The sequence below is a fragment of the Daphnia carinata genome, chromosome 1 (genome assembly GCF_022539665.2).
Source record: "Daphnia carinata strain CSIRO-1 chromosome 1, CSIRO_AGI_Dcar_HiC_V3, whole genome shotgun sequence".
Lineage (NCBI taxonomy): Eukaryota > Metazoa > Arthropoda > Branchiopoda > Diplostraca > Daphniidae > Daphnia > Daphnia carinata.
This window is the reverse complement of record NC_081331.1, coordinates 4,755,243-4,775,532: the sequence shown is the minus strand read 5'-3', so window position 1 is coordinate 4,775,532 and position 20,290 is coordinate 4,755,243. Positions and strand designations below refer to the sequence as shown.

The following is a 20,290-nucleotide window of genomic DNA, read 5'->3' as shown; positions in this document are numbered from 1 at the left end:
GCCTTTTTCGCTTCTTTCCTGTACGAATTTCAATTAATAATTTACTATTGTTGTTGAAATTGGCAGATGTGGCCGACCAAGTGGAGCACCAGTTTGAAGGACGACAAACTCCTGCCGGACATTGGCAGCGTGACTGGAGTTGTCAGCTCACCGACGGGCAGCAACAACGTCGGCGGATCGCCTTACTCTCTGCCCAGTTTCGTTTCGGATCACCAACAGCAGCAGCAACAGCAACAACAACACCACGGCGTGGGGCAACAGCAATCGGGTGGGGGCGGCCAAAACGGCTCCAACAACGGAGGTCCAGGCAACAACCCCAACGCTTTTAATGGCGTTGTGACGTCTAGCAGTTCGGGCGATCCGCTCTACGATACCATCAGCACCATGACGCAAGCTCAGAGCACGTCCATCTACACTCCGCCGCTGGGCACATCTCTCGGTAAGTCAATCATTATCATCGAATAGCAAAAACACGTTCAAAGCATGTCAACAGTTTAGCTATCGATTTATTAATAGAGTCTGAATAGTTTGTTTGGCAAAACATAGTTGACTGACTTTTGTTTGTTTGTTTTACCATTATCTTATTGTGCACGGTTGACTCGAGTAGGCAGTGGCTCTTTGACACCTTTGACGCCCATCAGCATGCAGGATATTAAGGCGCACATGTTGACGCCGAACGGCGTCGTCGACACGTCTCTCCAGTACCAACAAGGTAAGAATTGTTTGATTGATTTCATTTTTTCCCAATACCTTCACGAGAGCTTGTTTTTTATTTATTCTTCTTCTTTGAACTTGGCGTGGTTCTTTCACAAAATTCGCGCAAAAGACACATTTGCAACTTTGCATATGCACAAAATGAGACAAACGAAACATTCATTTGGTTTGTTTTGTTAGCGGGTTATTTGACTGAGGCCTTTTCATTTTAAATTTGAATATTTCTTCCTTTGCATTTTTTTTTTTGCAAGTTCATTGCATGGTCGCATTTTGTAAAACTTTATTTATTTATTTATTTTCATTTTTGAAAATGTTGACTTGATCACTTGAACCTACCCCTGGTGGATTTATTGGCTGAACGTTTTGTGTACGTTGTTGTTGTTGTGTGTTTATTAGACGGCATCGGTGGTCTTTCGGTCTGCACTGCAGGTACTGGCGGGTACGCTAGTTCTGGGCTTGCTGGGCCTACTGGGCTTGGTGGTGGCGCTGGGCACCACCATCACTTACTAGCTCACAACTCTTCGCCACTGCCGGGCAGCACTTGCCTGATCCAGCATCAGCAACACCACCAATGCACGACAACGACAACGGCGTCGTCCATGTCGGACGGCGGCCATGATGTCCATCCTCATCACCACATGGACATGGACATGGATCAAGCGGCCTCTCACGGCTTTTGTGCCGCCGTCTACCGGACGATGGCCGAGACGCCGACAGAGTCGCCTCCGCAGCACCACCACAACCATCACAACAACAATAACAACAACAATCACCATCACAACCTACAGCAGAGCATCGAGGAGCACGAGGAGCAGGAGAAGGCGGCGCGGATCTTGTCCTCGCCTCCTCCCGCTGCCTCCGCCCCACCGACCGCCTCCTCCCGTTCCGCCTCCTCCGCTCTCACGCTCCTCCAACCCATTGCGGCGGCGGCGGCGGCAGCGGCGGCGGCAGCGTCTTACACTTTACCCAGTCTCATGGCTCCCTACCCCAACAGCACGGCTTCAGGCGAGTAGAATATCAAAGAGAAAACAAAAGAGACTAACCAAAGAAAAGAGAAAGACAGAACACGGGCAAACAAAAAGAATCCCTGGCTTTGAAAATGAAACTAACCTAAAACCTAAGAAATCTTTTTAGATGTGCTTGTTTGTTTGTGGCCGATGTTCTCTTCATCTTTCCTGCATCGCTTGACTGATTTGGCATGAAATTTGGATGATTAGTTTTCCTTTTTTTGACAACTGGTAGTCTGACTTTTGATTTATTGATGTTGCACCAGCACAATGCTTTTGTTTTTCGCTTGAAATTTATTTCTAGTTTTTATTTTCCTGAATTCTCTCAATCCAACCATGTCAAACTCTTTTGTCTGGTTGTGTCTACTTATGTTTGCCTTGCCGACGTGATCTCTTTCTTTCTGGCCATCGTTATTCCGGTATTTCATGGCGGAAGGCCGATGTGGAATGGATGCACTCACTCTACATCCAGCTGTGAAAGAAAGAGAATTAAACACATCGGTCAGTCAGTCCTATCCGTTTTCGTGACGATAGGAAACGAAAGAAAAACAAAAAGGCTACACACGCATAGACACACCAAACAAAAGGAGCTGAATTTAGATTGAATTGGGGTGCTACAATACTCTCTAGAGTGCAGTGCGGAAACGTGTTTATTGATTGTTTTGTGTCCTTCATTCTTTCGTATGTCGACTCAACAGTGGGTGGAGGTGGCGTCGGAGTTGGTGGTGGCGTTATGCCCGGATCCGAGTACTCGTACACGTCACACCACTACAGCCAGTATGCTCCATCGCCGTACGGTAGTTACGGTTACAGCGCCGGGACCGGTGGGCTTCTCACCAAGTGACCTGACTGATAAAGATTCGGGCAACAGCGTCCAAGGGCCCGTCGCAGATCGGCCGAAATGGACGGATCAACCCAATCCAGATAAGCGGTTCGCTTGTTTCTCACGAGTGTAACACACTTGACAGAATATGTCGGTAAGAAAAGAAAAACAAAAATCTGACTGTCAACCCCAAAGTTCAACTTTAATAATCATAACCCTTAAATCCTCTCCTTGTATCCGCCACCACCAAAAGCCAATGTCTTTTCCTTTTTACGTGTATTGTCGAGTTGATTTCCTCCTCCCCCCCCCCACTAATGAGGATTAAGTGATTGACGATTTGATGACGTAAATTCACTGTATCAGGTGAAGTGACAATCACACGTCGTCAATCACGTCTGGAAAACGGCGTCGGTTTCGTAGTTTCGACGCGTCCCCTAGTCTCCACCGAGCTGAGCCTTAAAAATATGTTGTCTACTACACACACACACACACATACATACATACACACCTGAATGTAGTCGATTGGTGAGCAAATCGACAGATCATTGATCGCATTAATGAGTAATGACAAGCTTCGATTAGATTTCGTGTGACTCGTAACTGTTAATTTTCATTCATGCCGATTCAAGTAACTTTTGCGGAAGGAACAATTTCGATTGGATGAGGTCCCGGCGATCTCAAAAGTTAAAGAGATAAAAATCACTAGGAGATGAAGATGAGAGGTTAAAAATGTGTAGGCTGTCGGACTAAGAGTGAAAGGGGAGGAATTGGTTTTCATCACGATCATCGTCGTTCAATGTGTTATACAAATGCGAAAGTTCTCTTCTGATTGTTGAACGCTTTGCAGATGTGCACATGGGAATCCTGGTGTGTTCTTTTTTTGTGTTGGTGTTTATGAGCGAACGAGAGATTGGTGGACGGGATAGCAACAATGTCGTTCAACGGATCTCGAAATTTAATTTTTTTAAATCTCTTTAATTCATTTTTCCTCTCGCCTATTGATTAGTTTGAGCGCTGATGGGAATTATACGGTGATTGCGATTGGCGTTTGCTATCCTCACGCTCCGTTGTACGCAATTAGGCGTTTGTCTTTCGACCCCACCACTCTTCTTTCGTTCTCTGAATTACTTTTGCCGATTGTTTTGATACCAAAGAGGTCGTTTGCAATATCTCCCCTTACTTTGTACACATCTCTCTAATAGGCTTCAAGTTCTTATATTGTCTATAATCCTTCTTTCTTCAACCGTTTTTCTTTTCATCTCTCTTTTTTATTAAGATATACATATATTATATACAAAAATAAGAATGAATTCTACTTTGCAGAAAAGAACAAAAAAATTATTATAGAAATCATGTATTTTTCAGTTTTCTTTCGTATCATTTTATTCCCCTTTGAATTTTTTAATTTTTGTATTAGCGTCTCATTTGAAATTGGCGGAAGGTTGTTCTCATTATTTCACCTCTCGTTATTGAAGTTGTCATGCTTCGTTTAGATTGGGCTACTCCTCAATGCCGACTTTCTTTTCTCTCTCTCTCTCTCTCTCTCTCTCTCTCTCTCTCTCTCTCTCTCTCTCTCTCTCTCTCTCTCTCTCTCTCTCTCTCTCTCTCTCTCTCTCTCTCTCTCTCTCTCTCTCTCTCTCTCTCTCTCTCTCTCTCTCTCTCTCTCTCTCTCTCTCTCTCTCCACATGTGTGTGTGTGTGTGTGTGTATGTTTGCGGGTGTGAAAGTGTTTTGGAAAATCGAAAACAACAAACTTTCTTTTGGGATTTAGTGACATTTTGCTCTTACATTAGTGTCTCCTTTCTCTACATAATCGATTTTATTACATCACTATACAGTACATATTACAGCATATTATTATCATGATTATCCCATCAGCGGCCGGTTGTGTGCGTGTGTGTGTGTGTGTGTGTTTATTATATACCCAGCATCAACTTTTTTTTTTTGTGCGAAAAAGTGTGTTTGTATGTAAAATCGGAAAAATGCTGTGTACTACTACCCTGATGCCGCCGCTTTGTACGTGCGTGTGTGGTGAGTGTGTAGCTCGCGTAGCCCTCAAATAAAAACAAATGGAATAATGTGTCAATAAAGTGATATTTATGAAGAAAAACACCAGTGAAACGCGACCGAGATTCCCAGTATTCATCAGTGCCTTGAGTAGAGATTTACTCGCCAAATATTCCGCCCTACCCGGAAACCAAATATCTTGGTATTTGGTATTTATTACTACTTTTCTTCTTAAACTACCAAAAAAAAAAGCTTCAAAAAACGAAATTGATCGACAATAGGAAGGCGCAAGTTTTGACGCAACACAAGACGCTCGTGAACTGAAGGAGAAAAAGATTCCCAGCTCAAGTTGGAGTGTTGATTCTATACATCCTACTGTGTTTGTACATAACAGGCTATGAATATGCAGTCAAAAGGAAGCACAAAAGAAAATCCGGAATCGTGCACAAGCGGCCGGATCACAATAAACCCACGGCACACGACGTCTCCGGTCCTTCGGTACTTATCTATTGGCCGATCTTTTATCGTTTGAAAAAATACGATAAGAAAACAAAAATGGATCACAAAAGAGATGGTCAAGGTGTACTTCAAAATCCCTCGTAACCGAGGCACGATAACTCTTTTTCAACATCCTAGAGTCATCACAGATATTTCACATCCGGTGCGTGATTGGTGTTGCTTTTTCTCACTACGCAGACGGACCCCAAAATATTTTCGTGAGTATATTCTATCTCTTGTAGCTGGCAAGTATTACAATCGATCCAACTTTAATATGTTCAATATTATTCTCGTACAGGGCGCTATGCTAATTCGACCTTACCGCATCCGCCATATCTTATTTTTATACCATTAAAAAATAAAAATCAGCTCCGAAGTGAACATTGTGGTTCATTGTGGAGCTTTATAATGGTCGGATGTGGCGATTGGCAGAGAAAGAGACTATTGATCGCCAGTGAGAAAAGCAAAAAAAGAAAAGGAAAACCTTGGTTATTACTCACGAACTTAGCACTTTTACAAGAAAGAAAAAAAAAAAAGAATTGTAGCAACAGTCGGCCTTGTGTTGGCTACCCCGCATCGTGCGCCATCGCTTTAACTTTTTAAGCAGCGGCAATGTTTCCCCATTGGCTCATATTTATTGGGCTTATTCTCGCATTTCTTTTTTTCTTTCCCTTCTTTCCTTTTGTTTCTTTGGGAAAGTGGCACACAGCACGTAGGTACCCGTTGTCATTAAAACGCCCCCTTTCTATTCTTATAGAGTATAGTCTAACTGCTTTAACAAAGTGCAGAGCATTGTATGTATTTTCTTGTACATAAGCTTTCCCGGTGATGCATTATATTTACAATATACACACCTACAAGCCGGAGTTCTCTGCATCTGCTGCCGTGCCGTGAATCGTGCTGTGCTAGGCGGTCCTTTGTTATTGGTCGCGGATGAAGGGAGACACTAATATTGTTAGAAAGACTACTGGCTAACTCTTTTTCCCTTTTTTTTTCTTTCTTTCTCACCAGCCAGAAACCTTCTTATAGGTGTGCTAGCCAGAGTGAATGCGCATTTCTTATTTTGATAGCAAGTGTGTAGCCTATAGAGGAACTCTACCTTGGGTAATTGTGATACGTACCCAACTACCCATGTGGTTACCCACTGTCCTCCTTCCGGTGTAGGAAACAGCATTGGCTGAAACCGCCTTTTCTATAAACCGAAAGAAGTATTCCACCATCCAACGAATGCCGACTCGACTAAGAGGAAAAGAGTTGTTTTTTCGTTTCAACCTTGTCTGCGTAAATAAGACGGATGATGAAAAAAAAAAAAATTAGCGGAAATTTTGACTGGCTTCGGTTTCATTGACGATGAAATACCACAATGATATGGATCGCTCCATTAGAATGAGGAATTAAGGAGAAGAGAGGCTGGTGCATACTGGCGCGGCGCTAACGTTGTGTTGAATATTCACTGTATTTCAAAAACAGTTGGTTTGACGTAAAAACAAACCACTCCAACGAAATCAGGGTTTAATTTTGAATGTTCCGTGTGATTTTTATCGGATTTTAAGAGTTTTTCTTTTTTAGGGATTTTGACAAAAGTGGGAAGGCCTTCTAACTTTTTCAGTTTTGGCCAAAATTTAGATTTCATTTTAAATACGTGATTCCGATTCAAAATTGAACCAGAATCACAAAAATCTAGTTTGTTTTTACGTTGGGCTTATAGCTTTTTCAATAAACGGAAAAAACGGGTGATAAGTGCTGGCGCGCCAGCAGCGCGTTAATTCCATTTATTACAAAAACGGCCGGTTTGACGAAGGAACAAATATTTTTCCTGGCATCAACGTTTTATTTTAGATTAAGTTATGTCAAATTTATTGTTAAAACTACAAAACTGAATTTCTGCCATACCGAAAATTAAGCCCGATAAAATAAGCCCGACTTTTTCGGGCTTATTTTATCGGGCTTAATTTTCTTTTCTTTTAATTTTTAGATAAGGCTTTTTTGTACATATAGCTATAAAAATACATTAGTTTGATTCAGAATTAAACGAAAATCACAAATATTTCGTTTGTTTTCAACAGGGCTCGTATTTATTGAATAAATTGTAAATAACAACAAACCCAAATATGTGCGCTACTTGCATTTTGTTTTCGTTTATTTAAAAAACAGTTGATTTGATGAGAAAACAAACCACTTTATCGAAATCTGCGTTTAATTTTGAATGTTTCGTGTGATTTTTGTCGCATTCTACGAGTTTTTATTTTTTGCTGATTTTGACAAAAGTGGGAAGGCTATAGCCTTCTCACTTTTTCATTTTTGGCCAAAATTTAGATTTCATTTTAAATACATGATTCCGATTCAAAAATGAACCAAAATCACAAAAATTAAGTTTGTTTTTATGTTGGGCTTTATGGCAATCAGTTTTACCCAAAAAAAAAATATCGGCCTTTTTTTTTTGTTTTACTGCTATCGACCGGTAGATGACGATAGCAGTGAAACAAAAAAAAGGCTGATATTTTTTTTTTTTGGGGGGGGGGGGGGAGGGGGTTAATCGGATTGCCATAGATTGCATCAAACTTACCCATTCGGCAACCCAAGTGTGCATATGTCTTTCTTTGATAATTATTTTATTTTGCTACTATATTTGGTAAACTGCAATCGTGCCCAATATTTTTGCCTTTGCATTAGGTCAACTCTTAGGTGATCTATACCTGATCCTGTGTTTTAAAGTGATCTGCTTTCACAGCTACATTTCTGTGTTCTTTTTTGTTGGTCTATGGTTCTGAATTGAGGCAAGTATATCTATTATGCTATGTCACTAAGCACTATAGGGAAGGGAATAACTGAAGTTGATTGAGATCTATTCTGATTCTCCTGATATCCATCTCACCAGGTTTATATTTGCTTTTCAACATCCATTTCATAGTGGGATGTGTGGCTTTCATTAATATTGCCATAAAGACTGGCGAAAATGGGTGTGGTACGGAAACCCAGAAATGGCATGAGTTCAACATCAAACATGGATTAGGTACTTTTTCGGTTGTTTGTCTATCAAAAAAGTATTTTTATAGGTAAGTACAAAGATTATTATATTAGTTTTCAATTATTAATTATTGTTTTTTAGCTCTAATTATCAACCTGCAGGCTCAATTATTGTTCGTAATCAGTCCATGCAGCGATGGAACTGAACAATTGTGGGACTGTATTTGGGCAAAAAATGGGTGTGGTACGGAAACCCAGAAATGGCACGAGTTCAACCTAAAACATGGATTAGGTACTTCCCCGTTCTTTGTCTATCGAAAAAGTATTTTTAATGCTATTCTTTGCATTCACAGAATTTTAGCGGGGGATCAAGTCATGTCTGGAAGTGTTACAGGATGGAAGAGTGAGCCTACTGTTGAAAAAAAAAAAACTGAGAGTGCATTACCATTAAGGTATGAGGTAAAGTAATAGAGTATGCACATTGTCTAATGAGAAGTACCATCTTGTGTAAATGAATCCTGTATAACAGCAATCCTTTATAGTTCTGTCACAGCTAGAAGCCTCAAATAATTCTGCTTCTCTTGCTAAAGAACAACTTGTCCTTTACGTTCAGAGTGTTGGTGAAGCTGGGTACTTAAATGGCCCTAAAGATGTTTCACTTTGCTGGCATTGCAGCGAGGAACATCATACATGGACCCTTTAGGTATGAAAGGAATTTTCTTGAAAAAATTTTGAATTTATGACGAAGCATTTCTCCTCCTTTTTGCCAACCATGTCTAATCTACAAAAAAAAATTTATCCAATAGGAAAGGATTTTCGTATACTGGGAACACAACTATCAACAATGCAACATTCTAGGGCTGCTATTTTATCATTCAAGAGCCTTATACAATGATTTTCATCTGCAATTTGTATGGCCTTTCCCTAGCTTCTGCCAGAAGTTGAATCTATGAGTCATGTAAGTCACATGAGCAACAATTGAGATGCTTAATGGTGTTGTTTTTCTTTTCTCAGTGTAGGTTAATAGTAAAATTGGATCTGAAAAGATTCTTGGTTGGGGCAAGACACTGAATAAATTGTAATGATTGGATGGATGACATGACATTTCTATACTTCATTCGGATTCCCGAGACGGTATTTTATATTTAAAAAATTGAAGTGCATATCTGGGCTCCCTTCCTTTCCGTAGCCCCGTTTCCCCTTGACTCGTAATAAGCCCGTAGGGGGTCATGCCCCTACTGTACGGTATATATAAAAACAACATATACCGAGGTTTGGAGGGCTCTGGCCGGAAAGGGGACGTGGATGTCCGCTTAGTCCGATGATGTGTTCACGGAGGGCTCTGTGGCTACCCACAAATCCGAACTAAAGGTTAATCGCTCCAGTAAAAATGTTCCATATCTTCGGCTCTTCTTCCGGCTTCTCTTAGCCAATCACCGGGTAATCTCCCCGGTGGGTCAACAAGGCAGTGTCTCCCCCTGCCTGGGTTGACGGCAACTTTTGAAAGGGCTATTTTGCCTTTTTAAAGTTGCAAAAATAATTGTAATGTGCAGAGAATTGTCAATAAAATTTTTTTTATAAAATATTTTTTCCAAAATTTCTTTCTTTCATTGTCTGTTTTCGCTGTGTTCACACATTACATTTATCACCTTTTTTTTTATTTAGCTTGCTCAGTTCACCTTTATTGTTTTGGCCACCTTTGATGGTAAGCAATGTTTCCATTGGTTTATCGTTTATCTGTAAGTATTCAATTATTATTTATTACACTCTTTGAATTCTTCAACTAAGATTCAAGGAATAACGTGTAATACTTGGATATTTTCTGAAGTACTTTTGAATTTGTAATTTATTTTACTCGTATGGGAACCGATCCCCAGACAATCAGCGTTCAACGCCGATGCTCTAACATTGAGCCACGAGGTATATATATGAATTTTTTATTATCGCATATCATATTTTTATGGTCTAGGATGTTTATGCAGTCCTTCACAACTATATGTTTATCTGTCTATTGCTTGCATAATGACGATAGCTCTGTGGTATAGTCTTTAGCTGCGATATCTGTTACCCTGGGTTCGAACCTCAGTAGATGTTTAAAAATGAAACAGAATAAATGTAGAAAAGAATTTTGCAGTATTGCATTTCAGTTTTATTCTAATTGTAAATTCAAGTCCGCAAGTGACTAGAAAAAAGCCAACTTGTCATCATATGATTCATGGCTCATTGGTAGAGCATCGGCGCGGTATGCCGAACATCCTGGGTTCGATCCCTGGATAATAATTGAATGCTTACAGATAAACGATAAACCAATAGAAACAATGCTTAACATTAAACGTGTCCCAATGCTTACCATCAAAGGTGGCCAAAACAATAAAGGTGAACTGAGCAAGCTAAATAAAAAAAAAGGTGATAAATGTAATGTGTGAACACAGCGAAAACAGACAATGAAAGAAACAAATTTTGGAAAAAATATTTTATAAAAAAAATTTTATTGACAATTCTCTGCACATTACAATTATTTTTGCAACTTTAAAAAGGCAAAATAGCCCTTTCAAAAGTTGCCGTCAACCCAGGCAGGGGGAGACACTGCCTTGTTGACCCACCGGGGAGATTACCCGGTGATTGGCTAAGAGAAGCCGGAAGAAGAGCCGAAGATATGGAACATTTTTACTGGAGCGATTAACCTTTAGTTCGGATTTGTGGGTAGCCACAGAGCCCTCCGTGAACACATCATCGGACTAAGCGGACATCCACGTCCCCTTTCCGGCCAGAGCCCTCCAAACCTCGGTATATGTTGTTTTTATATATACCGTACAGTAGGGGCATGACCCCCTACGGGCTTATTACGAGTCAAGGGGAAACGGGGCTACGGAAAGGAAGGGAGCCCAGATATGCACTTCAATTTTTTAAATATAAAATACCGTCTCGGGAATCCGAATGAAGTATAGAAATGTCATGTCATCCATCCAATCATTACAATTTATTCAGTGTCTTGCCCCAACCAAGAATCTTTTCAGATCCAATGTTACTATTAACCTACACTGAGAAAAGAAAAACAACACCATTAAGCATCTCAATTGTTGCTCATGTGACTTACATGACTCATAGATTCAACTTCTGGCAGAAGCTAGGGAAAGGCCATACAAATTGCAGATGAAAATCATTGTATAAGGCTCTTGAATGATAAAATAGCAGCCCTAGAATGTTGCATTGTTGATAGTTGTGTTCCCAGTATACGAAAATCCTTTCCTATTGGATAAATTTTTTTTTGTAGATTAGACATGGTTGGCAACAAGGAGGAGAAATGCTTCGTCATAAATTCAAAATTTTTTCAAGAAAATTCCTTTCATACCTAAAGGGTCCATGTATGATGTTCCTCGCTGCAATGCCAGCAAAGTGAAACATCTTTAGGGCCATTTAAGTACCCAGCTTCACCAACACTCTGAACGTAAAGGACAAGTTGTTCTTTAGCAAGAGAAGCAGAATTATTTGAGGCTTCTAGCTGTGACAGAACTATAAAGGATTGCTGTTATACAGGATTCATTTACACAAGATGGTACTTCTCATTAGACAATGTGCATACTCTATTACTTTACCTCATACCTTAATGGTAATGCACTCTCAGTTTTTTTTTTCAACTGTAGGCTCACTCTTCCATCCTGTAACACTTCCAGACATGACTTGATCCCCCGCTAAAATTCTGTGAATGCAAAGAATAGCATTAAAAATACTTTTTCGATAGACAAAGAACGGGGAAGTACCTAATCCATGTTTTAGGTTGAACTCGTGCCATTTCTGGGTTTCCGTACCACACCCATTTTTTGCCCAAATACAGTCCCACAATTGTTCAGTTCCATCGCTGCATGGACTGATTACGAACAATAATTGAGCCTGCAGGTTGATAATTAGAGCTAAAAAACAATAATTAATAATTGAAAACTAATATAATAATCTTTGTACTTACCATCCTTATCTTTTATTATCTTATCCATTTTAACACATTTTTCTCCAGCCACACATTATTCTCCATCCACACTACTCAACTAACTGCGAATGGCATGCAGTGGACTGAAATTGCCAACATTCCAGTAATAACGAGTCTGAGCGGTAGATGGCTACGTGTCGGAAAAAAAGAAAAAAGTGTGATTTTTTTTTTTTTTTGGCGAATTTATTTTTGTTTTTGGGGGGTAAAACGGATTGCCATATAAAACACAGGATCAGGTATAGATCACCTAAGAGTTGACCTAATGCAAAGGCAAAAATATTGGGCACGATTGCAGTTTACCCAATATAGTAGCAAAATAAAATAATTATCAAAGAAAACCACATGCACACTTGGGTTGCCGAATGGGTAAGTTTGATGCAATCTATGGCAATCCGTTTAACCCCCTCCCCCCGAAAAAAAAAAATAAATATCAGTGGTTTCACTGCTATCGCCATCTATCGGTCGATAGCAGTAAAACAAAAAAAAAGGACGATATTTTTTTTTTTTGGTACAACGGATTGCCATAAAGCCCAACATAAAAACAAACTTTATTTTTGTTAATTTGGTTCAATTTTGAATCGGAGTCATGTACTTAAAATGAAATATAAATTTTTATGGCAAACCGTTTTACCCCCCAAAAAAAATTTCGGCCTTTTTTTTCTTTTTTACAACTACCGCCATCTATCAGCCAGATTCCTACTTAATTTTCTAAATACAACTTTACGAATTCTAGCCATATAAATATATAATTTTTTAAATTAATAACTTTATTTCATTGAAATATAACTATACAATAATTATTTTGTTATATTCTACTTACTTAACTTCATTATTATTACTATTAACTATTAACTTTCCATTTTGTGCTGCAACAATTATAATGAATGTAATTCTAATAGCAATGAGAATAATTGCTTGTTTTAAGGTATAAATAATATGTTTGAGTAATATAGTCATTATTGGTTGTTGCTATGTGCAAATAATACACAATAACGTCTTTATATTACTCAAACATATAAATTTTCTTAAGTTAAATTTTCATTTGGATAAGTACTTTAAATGTTTAAAAACATTTAGTTTGTGGCGGATACAATTTCTCGTAATAACTTTTGCGTCCACAAGAGGCGCCTTAAACCGTGGCTCATCGGACAGTTTTTTTTTCAGGCATATTTTTAGATTGGCTTAACGCGTGTAGTCTGCTGTCCAGCCATTCCACTTCTAGGGATATTACCCTATTTAGGGGGATTTAAGGAAAATTTTTGGAATCTAGGGTGCAGTTATGGAAACCTAGGGTTTCCGGGATTATCCAAGGCCTATTTAATTTTCTGGGGATTTCTCGGGATTTTGAGATTTTTGGCCAAACCGCTGTTGCTTTTGGCGCCTCTATGCAACTTCAAAAGTAAAATGTTCCTCAATAAAAGCCACCAAGCGGACAATGGTGAACGGTACGCTTTTCAGAAAGTAACACTGACTAGGATACACCATGAACTCCATTTGATCCTCCAAACGTCTGTGCCAAACATATCGCACGCCGAATTTTTTAAGACTCAAGTCTCCGACTGAATTTCTGACAAGCACTTGACCCAATTGCAAAACCTGGGTTAGAGTTCCTTGAACATATACGTAGGAATTACGAATCTATTTTGTTCAACCATGATGAACAATTTGTTGTTGAGACATGATGAACCCGAGGCCTCTCACACAATTTTGTTATCTAGGTGAGCAACACACTGTTCATTGGGAAACGCTGTGATTCTCTTGAGGCTTTATAACGTTGAAAGTTCGATGACAATTATTTTTGGAAAAAACCATATCTTTATTGCTTAACTAAACAAATATGATGGGGCAATCCGATGGTTTTATTTCCATAGCCAATTTAAATTTTTCTGGTAACTTGTTTGGCTTTGACGGGCACTTAACCAGTGCCCGTCATTGCTTTAAAAATGTGTTCGATTTAATACTGTTCTAAAATAAATAAAATGGGTTATTTTATTTTTTTATTTACATTTATAAAAATAATTTTAAAAAATTTGAAGCATTGGCGTCTATAAGAACCGAACACGGACAGTTTACGTATGATCTCAGTGCTATACCACAGCGCCCTACCACAGCGCGACACCACTATTAGTCACATATTATATAGCTCCGGTATTAGAACGAAGGTCGATGAAAAATAAATTTGTTTGAGATGTGCGGTCCTGGCACAGTGGTTACCACCTTCACTTCGCATTCTGAAGGCCCCGGGTTCAAGTCCCGACACCGCCAATTTCCCCCCTCCCTTTCCCTCCAAATCTTCATTCAAGATACGCAAGATTCATCAGATTACGCAAGCTTCTACAACAGATCAAGACGCAAGATTCTACGCCTTCAAGAAAGAAAACAAGAAGAGAGAAAACAGGAAGAAAGAAAAAAAGAAGAGAGAAAATAAAAGAGAAAAAAGAAGAGCCATGCCTACTGTAAAGGGGCTAAATGGCACACCAAAAAAAAAGCCTTGCCAGGCTAAAAATGGCAAAAATAGCCTTGCCAGGCTAAAAATCGATCTGTAGTATCCTTGAAGATCGAACCACAAGCTGAAAGGTAGAGAAAAGGTGATCGTTGAACGTAGGCTGTTCGTTAGCCTCCCCACGGCCTGAAAGACGGCTCGTGGATGCAGGCAGCTTATCATCGGGATATGTGACCCAATTCGCTACCCGTAAGTTTTTGTTGTTCCTTTTTGTATCTAGTGTTGCCAAGGTGTTGTTGTTGATGAAGTTCAAGCATGGTGTACAAGGATGGTGAAAGAACTCTTATAATAAATAAATTATAATTAAAGCCAATTTTTCTAAGTCTAAACAAGAGGATTTTGCCCATTATCCCATTGCTTCTTAGCCATCAAATTACCGTTATAACTTTTATTTTATTATATTATCGTATTTGACTTATTGATTAAATTTATATAGCAATAGGAAAGGAGAAAAAAGATAGTCTGATACTGGGTTCGAGCTCGAGACTCCCGTACTGTAATCGAGTGTTCTATCCATTAATTCACTGTATTTGTAGTCATTTTCCTACCGCGATACTAGTACATCTCCTCAGTACTTCTAAGTAGTTCCGATGGTGGCGTCGGCTATATCTAACCTCAATTAGGCCACACCCACCTCCTCTGAAAAGAGGCTTCATTCGAGATAGGCCTTAAAATGGAGAGTTGTTTCACCATCCTTCTACACCACGGTCCAAACATGAAAGAGTGGTTTTGTAAGTAGCTGCAAATAGAGAATGTTTGGTAATATTATTTATTAGCGAGGCAGAGAACAAGCTATATATAAGCTATATAACAATATAACAATATAACAAGCTATATATAAGCTGGAGACCCGAGTTCGAATCTAGCCTCAGTCATTTCTTTTTTCCCTTTCCTACCGTAAGCTGGCCACGCGCGGCGCTAGGTTCCACTTTCCACTGTTTTTCCCACACATTTCAATTCTGCATTCGTTACCAAACAGTGGAAAGTGGAGCTCGGTTTGGGGTATTACGCCCCTCTGGCAATGCAGTTTTAGGCGCTGGAGGTATTGCGCGCTGTCAGGCCGTTATTATAGTAGGCCATGTGAGCATGGTGTATTAGTAATGGTGGGACAACTCTTCGTTATAACGGCCTATCTCGGCTGAAGGATATTTGTGGTCCAGGTTACCTATAGTCAGAGACGCTTAGTGGCCGATATTGAATAAATAAAGGCTGCACCTACTTGAAAAATTTTCTAAGTCCAAACACGGGGACTTGTCCCATTATCCCATTACCTGTTACATATCAAAATTAACTTCTAACCTTTGTGTAGTTATATTATCGTATTTTTATGTTAGTATTGTATAGAATGTGGAAGAAGTGGAAAAAAATCTTGTTTATACTTGTCACTTCTTAACAAAATAAAAATCAACAAAACTTTGGCCATTTTACGTTAGGAAAGGAGAAAAAAGAAAGATCATTACTGGGTTCGAACTCGAGACTCCCGTACTTCAATCCAGTGTTCTATCCACTAGATTTTACCGCAACGCTAGTATATCTCCTCCTTTGCCATTCAGTGGTTGGCGAAGTTCCTAAGTAGTTCCGATGGTGGCGTTGGCTATAAGTCTCCTCAATTAGGCCACACCCACCTACCTCCCTGAAAACAGGCTTCATTCGAGATAGGCCTTAAAATGGAGAGTTGTCCCACCATTACTAATACCAGAGTCATAGAAACCTGGTTGCTCTACACTGTGTGTAGATACTACAAGGGTTTGTTGCGACTTGTGGTCCCAATTTCCGCCTTTTTGTGGGCGGAGCTGGCATCTGAGCTGGCCATCTGTTGACTAGAATTAGAGATATCCTAACATCTTAAATGAAAACCATAAGAAAACGACGTATCGAACATCAGTTGAAGGGCCTAGTGGATAGCACCTCCGATTGCAGTGCGGGAGACCAGAGTTCGAATCTAGCCGCTGCATTTTCTTTTTTCCATTTCCTATCGTATGCTGGCCACGCGCTAGGTTCCACTTTCTACTGTTTTTCCACTCATTGCAATTCTGTATTAAAATTTTATATTACGTAATTTTATATTAGTTTTATATCTATTAAGCCTCAATGACAATTAACTTATTTGCGCAAGAAGTATTGCGCGCTGACAGGCCGTTATTATAGTAGGCCATGCTTGAAAGACACGCTTGACTTGGCCATCCTACTACTCCAAGTACAAACCGCTGGAGTAAAGTACTAAGTACTTCCCCCTCGTTTGGCGGGTCTGCTATGATTGGCTGTCAAAATTTTGGCAGGACATAGCTCATTGGTTGGGACCTTGTAGTACTCCACCAAAACCGCTAGGTTCGCTATTTAACTGCCAGAAAAGGACCACAAGTCACAACAAACCCTTGTAGCATCTACACCATGGCCTACTATAATCACGGCCAGCAAACGCGCAATACCCCCTGCGCCTAAAACTAAAATTGCCAGAGGGGCCTAATACCCCAAATCGAACTCCACTTGCCGCAGCTTCATTCCACCCATTCCGATTTCCCCGACTTTTGCCACTGAATGGTAAAGGAGGTGAATTACTAGTGCCCCGGTAGCAATTTAACTATCAAAACTTTGGTGTAATGGGTAGAACTTTCAGTTGGAATGCGGGAGACCCGTGTTCGAATCCAGCATAAATCTTTCTTTTTTCTCCTTTCCTATAGTAAACTGGCCACGCGCGGCGCTAGGTTCCACTTTCCATTGTTTTTCCCACTCATTTCAATTCTTTGTTAGTTACCAAACAGTGGAAAGTGGAGCTCGGTTTGGGGTATTAGACCCCTCTGGCAATTTCGTTTTAGGCGCAGGGGGTATTGCGCGTTTGCTGGCCGTGATTATAGTAGGCCATGATCTACACACAGCGTAGAGCAACCAGGTTTCTATGACTCTGCTAATACACCATGATGTGAGTATGCCATGAAAGTAACAGGGATTTTTCTGGGGATTTTATTTTTTTAAAATAGGGATTTATGTCCCCAGTCTGGCAACGTTCTAGGGATTTGGACTTTGCGGAAAGTGGAAACACTGCTGCTGTCTACCTTTACTCGCTAGATAGACCGTCCTCGCTAGATTTTACTTCTTGACCTCTCTATATAGTCTTATTTGTTTCATTCTGTTCTACATTTTTTCTGTCCAGGGTCACTAGGTAAGTGTTTTCTTGTATTCCTAGTGTGATTACTTTAAACTATGGTTTTGTTTAACAGTGTGAAAGACATTTTGTCAGAGTGTCCACAAGCTGGTGGGGGCGGCGGTAGTGGTCCGTTGACGTCACAAAGTAAGATGAAAATATCGAAACATGTGTTCGAACTTAACTTCTTGGTGCTTTTTATAGTATGGGGAAGGGGGACATTTCTCGAAGGATTGTCCACAAGAGGGTCGCGGCGGTGGTGGAAGTCGTACCTGCCATGATATAAACAAAAAACAAAAAAAACATCATTTTTAGTGCTCATTTTTAACGAAGAAGAGGGCAATATAGCAAGGGATTTTCCTCAAGGAGGAAGCATTGGTGGCAGCAACTGTTATGATGTAAAGATCAACTATATCTTCACAAAACTATTTTATGTTTCAGTGTTCATCGTTTTACTCCTAGTGTAGTGAAGCTGACCACACCTCGAAAGGCTGCCCAAATCTATTCAGTGAATTGACGGAAGATGGAAAGCCACATGAGCAATACATTCCAGAAGCTGTGACATGCGATGAAAAGGAACTGTTTAAGGGCATTGTCTATGTGGGAACACTTTAACAATTTTGATAAAGTCGTCCTCCAGGTAAGCCATTTCTCGAAACTGTATTTAAAAAAAAATATCTATTGTGTTTGCTCTAGGCTACAGGAAAAGATGTACTTCAATACATAACATCATTCGAAGAAGCCGGCCTGTGTCAACTACTACTTCAAAACATTAAGAATTCTGGCTACATAAAACCAACACCTGTTCAGAAAGCTTCCGTTGTAGTTATTCTTGCCAAAAGAGGTTTAATTGCTTGTGCGGTCACGGGCTCCGGAAAACGGTAATCCAACTAATTAACGCTGTGTAATTTTGAAACCTTGATGCCCTCGTACTGACTTGATTCGAATGGGTCGGTATGAACTGGGTAAGTTGAAGTAAAAGTAATGTTGAGTGGGCACGCCGGTGATTGCGACTACTAAAAGGTCCAATTGCATCTAAGATACTCAACAAACCCTTCGTGATATTCGTTGATTAAGTCATCTAAAATTTTACATTTTTTCATGTAGGCGGCGTACTTGGTACCGGTTATGAACATATTGTTAGAACAAAGTGTTGTTGGTGCGTCTCATGCCATGGGGCAAAAGCCAGAAGTTGTAATTGTCGCACCCACTCGTGAATTGGCCATTCAAATTCACCGCGAGACGTGTAAATTCTCCTACAGTTCGGTTTTAAAGTCTGTGATTATATATGGAGGAACTCTCACGAGCCATCAGCGGTCAAATCTTCAAGCTGGGTGCAATATTTTTGTCGCGACCGCGGGGCGATTCAATGATTTTCTCGACCGTGAAGTATTTGACTTCTCGGGAGTCAGGTTTTAAATTTTGGACGAAGCTGATCGAATGCTTGATATGGGTTTCGGTCCCAATGTTGAAAAAATTGTCAATCATTCAACGATGCATCCGAAAGTATGTCCTCGATGGCTTTTGAGTATGAGATTTGATTGATGTAATACTATTTGTTTCTATGTAGGGAATCCGTCGTGTTTGTATGTTTTCGGCTACATTCCCAGATGAAGTGCAATAGCTGGCTGCGACGTACATGGAAGACTACATATTCGTCACAACAGGCATTGTCGATGGCAACATTCCGGGTGTTGAACAGCTGTTTTTTCAGTGCTCGAAAAGAGATAAGAGAGCTAAGCTGATCGAAGTTTTACAAGATCTCGGTGGTGCCAAGACTATCCTTTTTGTCAACAGCAAAAAAACCGCGTATTTCGTCGCTGCATTCTCGTGCAATAACAACTTACAAGTAAGAATCAAAACTGTTGGAATTGGGCAAAGTGTCTTAACTTTAAATGTCTAGTCTACCGGCATCCATGTTGAGCGTAAACGAAAATCGTAAATGTCTCTTCTGAAGCTTCTGACAGAAGAATATGCTCGCAATCAACTCACGAATCATGTAAGGTATGAACTATATATGTGAATTAAGAGTTTTTGTGCCTAATGGTCTTTTACTGTCTTATTATAGATGAACAATAAATTTTGATCTGAAAAGGTTTCTTGTTTGGGGCAAGGTCCTGAATAAATTATTATGTTTGGAAACACTACATGGAATTTCCATACTTCATTCAGATTCTCAATTAAAAACGGTATTAAATTTTTCGTAAATTGAAGTGCATATCTGGGCTCCCTTCCTTTCCGTAGCCCCGTTTCCCCTTGACTCGTAATAAGCCCGTAGGGGGTCATGCCCCTACTGTACGGTATATATAAAAACAACATATACCGAGGTTTGGAGGGCTCTGGCCGGAAAGGGGACGTGGATGTCCGCTTAGTCCGATGATGTGTTCACGGAGGGCTCTGTGGCTACCCACAAATCCGAACTAAAGGTTAATCGCTCCAGTAAAAATGTTCCATATCTTCGGCTCTTCTTCCGGCTTCTCTTAGCCAATCACCGGGTAATCTCCCCGGTGGGTCAACAAGGCAGTGTCTCCCCCTGCCTGGGTTGACGGCAACTTTTGAAAGGGCTATTGTGCCTTTTTAAAGTTGCAAAAATAATTGTAATGTGCAGAGAATTGTCAATAAAATTTTTTTTATAAAATATTTTT

The 20,290-nt window shown here is 40.0% G+C and overlaps 2 protein-coding genes and 1 long non-coding RNA gene across 6 annotated transcripts in view; all 3 read left to right on the top strand.

The window, feature by feature from the left end:
* LOC130692224 (paired box protein Pax-2-A-like) overlaps positions 1 to 3,194 on the top strand; it is a 30,293-nt gene extending 27,099 nt beyond the window's left edge. For 3 of the 4 annotated variants that reach the window (XM_059497410.1, XM_059497396.1, XM_059497403.1), the window contains exons 7-9: positions 67 to 439; positions 608 to 712; positions 1,111 to 2,270. In XM_059497410.1, the coding sequence (XP_059353393.1) occupies positions 67 to 439; positions 608 to 712; positions 1,111 to 1,727 (1,095 nt within the window). In that variant the 3' untranslated portion in view covers positions 1,728 to 2,270. Of the gene's footprint in view, positions 1 to 66; positions 440 to 607; positions 713 to 1,110; positions 2,271 to 2,419 lie in introns of those variants that run through there. The other variant, XM_059497412.1, reaches the window with a different exon arrangement.
* Positions 1 to 5,281, top strand: part of LOC130692369 (protein obstructor-E-like) — a 93,638-nt gene extending 88,357 nt beyond the window's left edge. The window contains exon 8 of the mRNA XM_057515475.2: positions 5,272 to 5,281. The gene's annotated coding sequence lies outside the window, so the exon portion shown is untranslated. The remainder of the gene's footprint in view (positions 1 to 5,271) is intronic.
* Positions 5,282 to 17,719: 12,438 nt separating this feature from the next.
* LOC130692567 (uncharacterized) lies at positions 17,720 to 18,485 on the top strand. The gene is made up of 4 exons (XR_009001462.2): positions 17,720 to 17,792; positions 17,850 to 18,043; positions 18,108 to 18,285; positions 18,342 to 18,485. It is a non-coding gene; the product is annotated as an uncharacterized LOC130692567 (long non-coding RNA).
* The last annotated feature ends 1,805 nt before the right edge of the window (positions 18,486 to 20,290 follow it).